The following is a 5,038-nucleotide window of genomic DNA, read 5'->3' on the forward strand; positions in this document are numbered from 1 at the left end:
TTGTGTGAGTGTTGTGTACACGTGTGATCGGGGTGCCTCCTCTGTTGGGATCCTCACCTGCACTGGTCCACCTCGCCACTGGTAAGCCGCAGTCCTCTTTTAAATAAATGTATAACGGCTCTTTTAGTATTTTTTTGTGTAAACCGTAACGGTGAATTAGTATTGTGATATACAGTAATAAAGATTATTTTTGGATTGGAACCACGTCTCATGCCAATCTGTACAATGAACCTGAAGTGTCCTCTGAATCCTGATACTGTGTGGGAAAAGTGAATCCTTAGGCGCAATTCCTAAGGTGGCGTTGTTGTGCTCTAACTATTGGCTGTCAACGTAACTTTAAACAACCTCCCGTCTACCTCTCACCACACTGGCTAGGGGGACGGTTGGGACAGTTGGAAGGGGCACAGTGGGAAGGGAAAGTTGGGACAGTGGGTAGAAATGTTTCAGACATCTTTCTCTGATAAAATATAAAATTAGAAATATTACAATCTAAATTTGAACACCTTATAATTACAATGTCTCTTGTTCACAGATTTCTTTGAGAAAAAATAGATAGAATATTATTATATTTTCATAAATTACTGAGATATGAGATTTAGCAAACAATGGTTTCTGACTGGCTACAACTTGATTCACTCAGTGACATCACAGTGGGTCCTTTTCTGTTAGGACAAGCCTTTGTCTTGTTTTTAACTGCTCTTTGTAACAAGGAACTGTAAACAACAGTGTCCCAGGTGCCCCAGGTGAAGCAGACACACTTTGGATTCGTGAGCTCACTACCAACAAAAAGTCATACAGCTAACTCTAGCATCAACTGATGGGCCAGAAAATAATTTAATCATTTTTTTTGTATGTGGCATATCTAAAAACAGTATCGTAGAAGGAACATAAAAAAGAGCCAAACATACTTGCACACTGTAGATTTCAAAACTGTGAATAAAATATGAGTATAGTGAGAATAGTCAGAAGGTTCCCACTTTTAGTTTGAAAGTGAAGAGGGTCTGCTGAGTTTGAACATGGTGAATCACCGAAACTTGCTAAAAAGGCGGTGTCCCCACTGTGCTAACCAACCCCGCTGTCCACCTTTCCACCGCTGGTGTCAGGTGTCGCTCTGTAGGCTGCTGGAGGAGGAAGTAGGGGGATTACCATGATTACCAGGGACTTCCCCTCCTCACTTCCACTCAGTGTAGCTGTTGAGGAACTTTTACTCCCCTGGAAACTCTCTCGCTACACTGTAAAGTTAAATACAGAGCCAGCAACGGCAAGTCATGGTATCTTATGTAATACCAAGGCAACTGGCAACAAACAGAAGTGTATTTGGCCATACAAAATGTTGACAAAAATGTTTTCAGAACACACTGAGCATTGGGGTGGACATCAGCAGAGACACTGATTATGCTCAAGGGGAGGTTTAAGAGGGTTTTATGTATTCTGTGGTACCTTTTTCTAGGCTGTGGAACTGGGATATTGTTAGAAACCATTGTACATGTTGACAAAAGCTGCAGAAGAGCAACCTGTCTGCGCTACCAAGTGTTTAAAGGTGCTGAATTTGATATTCTGAGCATCAATATACGACCAAACAACTATTGTCTGTGTAAAGATATAGTGTAGTAATGTCTACCTGAGCAGAGAATGAAGTAGCTCTCTCTCTCTCTCTGATTTTATCTGAGCTTCTCTGTGCTTTATTTACTAGATTTATTTTATGTTTTAAGGAAACGTGTTACAGCCTCTTTCACAGTGCACAGAGGCCATAGAACACTGTGGTTCTATTGCCCTGCGGTTTACAATTTAACCATAATGCTGCAACTTCCTCCCAACCGGCATTTGATATTTTCTTCCAACAGTCGACAACCCCTGCATTCAACTAATTGTTGGTTTGTTTTTGTTTTTTACATTTCTTAGTTCAACATTGTAGTTCTAACACAAACCACAAACCTTGCATTCATACTTTCCTTTTCAAAAACATTTTTATTCAAACATTTATACAGCACCACAGGCACCATGGCATTATTTGAAAATATCAATAAAAAATACAGTGACAAACAGCTGATCAATAATCAATAATAATCAATAAATAAAATAAATTATGTATAAAATCCAGCCCAAATACTGAAAATATAAATAAATACATAAATAAAATAAATATCAATGTTATGTTGAATAAATACATCCTTTAAAATCTTCTGTCAGCCTGTAGTAACACAATAAATACGCAGTAGTTGTAATACATCTGTAGAAATATAGAGTATATCAAAAGGTATCGACACTAAGGCGAGTACATAGTACATAACATTATAGACCCATAGAGATATCTATGGTAATACATTACAGTGATCTCCTTGTCCATTGCTACAGTTAACTGAGCTTGGTTTACTTGAACACTTTAAATGACTTGCTAAAGGTTTGGGTGTGAAGTCTCTTCTGAAAGTTGCAGAGACTGGCTATAGGCCTCACAGTGGAGCCCTCTAGATGTCAGTCAGCTGTCCTGACAACGCAAACACACCAAAGAATGTCTTCCCCGACTCCTCCTCCAGGCCCGGCAGCATCTTCTCTTCCATCACCGTCCTTAGTCTGTCCCCCATCCTCAGGTTGAACACAGCTCCCATGTACACAGAGGAGAACCAGCTCCCCTCCTCATCTGGATTGCTGCTGGCTTTCGTTTGGCAGACACTGCGGATGGAGTGCAGGATGGTCCGTTCCACAGTCCCTATTGAACTGGACCAGCGCTTCACAGTGTGACTCACGTGGACAATGGGCTGCAAGGTGGCATCATCAGTATCGCTGCTGCTGCACTTGACCCGGAACGACACTTGGCTGTAAACGAAGTAGAGGCCATTTTGAGGAATCACAATTTGGTTGTTGTTGAGTTTCAGCCCTCCTTGAGAGTGGGACTGGTCCACCGCATTCTTCCATTCCGCCGAGGTCTTCATAGTAGAGTTGTATTGTCCTGTTGAAGGGGATCGAGAGATGATTATGGAGAAAACAAGGACAGGGAGGATTGAAAAGAATGTTACTATCCTTCATAATGAAGTGGAAGTTTGTCTTTGACATGACTCAGGAATAAATAAATAAGAGGTAACCCCAAGAACTTCCCAAAGAAGCCCTGGAGCTCAATCGAGCAGCCTTAGAACTTCCTGAAGGATTACTAACTCTAACCCCCTCAAAAACCTTTGGTTTCAGACCTACTGGACTGAGAAAACCAAAAGTTAAGACTAAAAGCCCCAAATAATTGAAAATACCTCTGCGATCAATTTTCTCACATGGCTCTTGTTATATGTATCAAACAGCCCCAGGTATTCTTTTATACTGAATCGATTGCTTATATTTACCTTCTAAATGAATGGCCGCTCTCACATTTGAAATCTGCCTCAATGTGCGTTGAAGATCTGGAAAGAAGATAAGAAAGAAGTTTATAATATGTGGAATACCACAACAGCTCTACTTTTCACTTACTAAGCAATAAGTGTCTCAACAAGGGTCAAATTAAGTCAATTAAAGGAAAGATTCTCACCAGATTGGTCTTCATCGTGTCCTGGGCTCTGTTCAAGAAGAGAAAGATAAAGAGACTGTTACAGGATGTTCAGGTGAGTCCCTCCGATAATTCACAGACTAATGTAAGACTTGTGTTCCCACCTTGGCATGCCTGTTGAAGAAGAGGACAGCAGCAGCAGCAGCCGCAAGGCAGAGTGTGAACACCAGCAGGGCCGTGGTTTGCTTTGAGCTCGGTTTGGCTCGTATTGTTTCTCTCCTGGCTTCTGTGGGGACAGTGGCGTCCAGTAGTACCTTGCATTCACCTTCCATTGTTTTGAATGAATTCCCTTTATCACTTCAAGTAAAGCTGAGCTCTTCGAAGCTGTATTGAGAGCTGTCGTTCTTCTTCTACTGTCGCTCAGCGAGTGTCTCTTTTAAAACCAGTTACCTCCTGGAAACTCCAGTGATGTCACTCAGTGTGAGTGAATGGAGATTTGATGAGGAAGAGAGACCCAGAGACGGGGAGGATCTTACACACCACACACTCCTACACACACAGCATCTTTATGACTGTGTTATCCCATGAGCATATACACACAACCCCCTTTCACACCTCAGTGCACACACACCCAGAGATTCACACACACACAAGGATACACATTGTGACACCCTGACATGGTCTCAAACACCCTTACACTCAGTCTGCCATACATCTGCATACCAACTGCACCTACAGAAACCACACTTTCTACTTTGTCACTTTCTCTGAAATTTTAAACAAAAAATGCACATTTTACCCAATCGAGTGTTTATGTATGTTGTGGTGTACTGGTCATCTCTATGTAGGTCACACATATGGAAATTGTGTTAAAGTGAGGGGTAGCAAGCCACAGAAACATCATTCACTTATTCATCAAAACATCTGCTCTCTTTGCCAACATTGCCAAAAATGACTCACACTACCAGAATACAAATGAACTGCAACTGACGTGGCATTGATAATATCTACCATGCATTGTGTCACTTCCTTTATTTACAATATATTAATAGACCAATGGTAACGCAGGGTCTACGCAGTTCAGCTTTTCATGTGTGGGTCAAAATAGAAATATTTTAGAATGTAAAAACAAACACTGATAAAACATATTTTCATGATAAATAGATGAATTAAATGATTGATGATGATGATATATACCTTTAGGAACATAAAATTGGAATTGCCGTTTTCGATGCGATGTATGACTTAAACTGTCTGATTACCTGAAACAAAGTTATTTTCATAGTCATTTAGTTTAACATGGTGCCTAGTACAACATCACAGAGCATCTGTACATATACTATATATGTAGTAGCAGTAACGACTCTGATGCGTAACAATGAGTGTGGATGTTTGGTGTCTATTGGAGACAGTGTGGGAGAGATATACGTAATTCAGATTGACTCAGATTTTATAAACATTTATACTACAGCATTTCAAAACCACCCTTTAGAGCAGCTGTCTGCTGTAGTGGAAGCTAAACTAACAAACACCCATTCTACACTATTACTTCAGTTTAGATTGACTTCT

The 5,038-nt window shown here is 40.6% G+C and overlaps 1 protein-coding gene across 1 annotated transcript; it reads right to left on the reverse strand.

The window, feature by feature from the left end:
* Window positions 1-2,174: 2,174 nt before the first annotated feature.
* Window positions 2,175-3,801, reverse strand: tnfa (tumor necrosis factor a (TNF superfamily, member 2)). Its single transcript, XM_031871313.1, has 4 exons — window positions 3,634-3,801; window positions 3,512-3,539; window positions 3,330-3,386; window positions 2,175-2,947 (listed from the first exon to the last, which is right to left on the reverse strand). The coding sequence occupies exons 1-4, from the start codon at window positions 3,799-3,801 to the stop codon at window positions 2,466-2,468; spliced, it is 735 nt and encodes a 244-aa protein (XP_031727173.1). The 3' UTR covers window positions 2,175-2,465.
* Window positions 3,802-5,038: the final 1,237 nt, after the last annotated feature.

Source organism: Anarrhichthys ocellatus, unplaced genomic scaffold, assembly GCF_004355925.1.
Source record: "Anarrhichthys ocellatus isolate YVR2014 unplaced genomic scaffold, GSC_Weel_1.0 scaffold57, whole genome shotgun sequence".
NCBI classification, from domain to species: Eukaryota; Metazoa; Chordata; class Actinopteri; order Perciformes; family Anarhichadidae; genus Anarrhichthys; species Anarrhichthys ocellatus.

Coding starts and splice junctions, on each gene's coding strand:
- tnfa (XM_031871313.1), bottom strand. CDS start 3,801: ATGGAAGGTGAATGCAAGGTACTACTGGACGCCACTGTCCCCACAGAA. Junction 3,540..3,633: donor TCTTCAACAGGCATGCCAAG/GTGGGAACACAA, acceptor CTTCTTGAACAG/AGCCCAGGACACGATGAAGA. Junction 2,948..3,329: donor AGCGGCCATTCATTTAGAAG/GTAAATATAAGC, acceptor CCCCTTCAACAG/GACAATACAACTCTACTATG.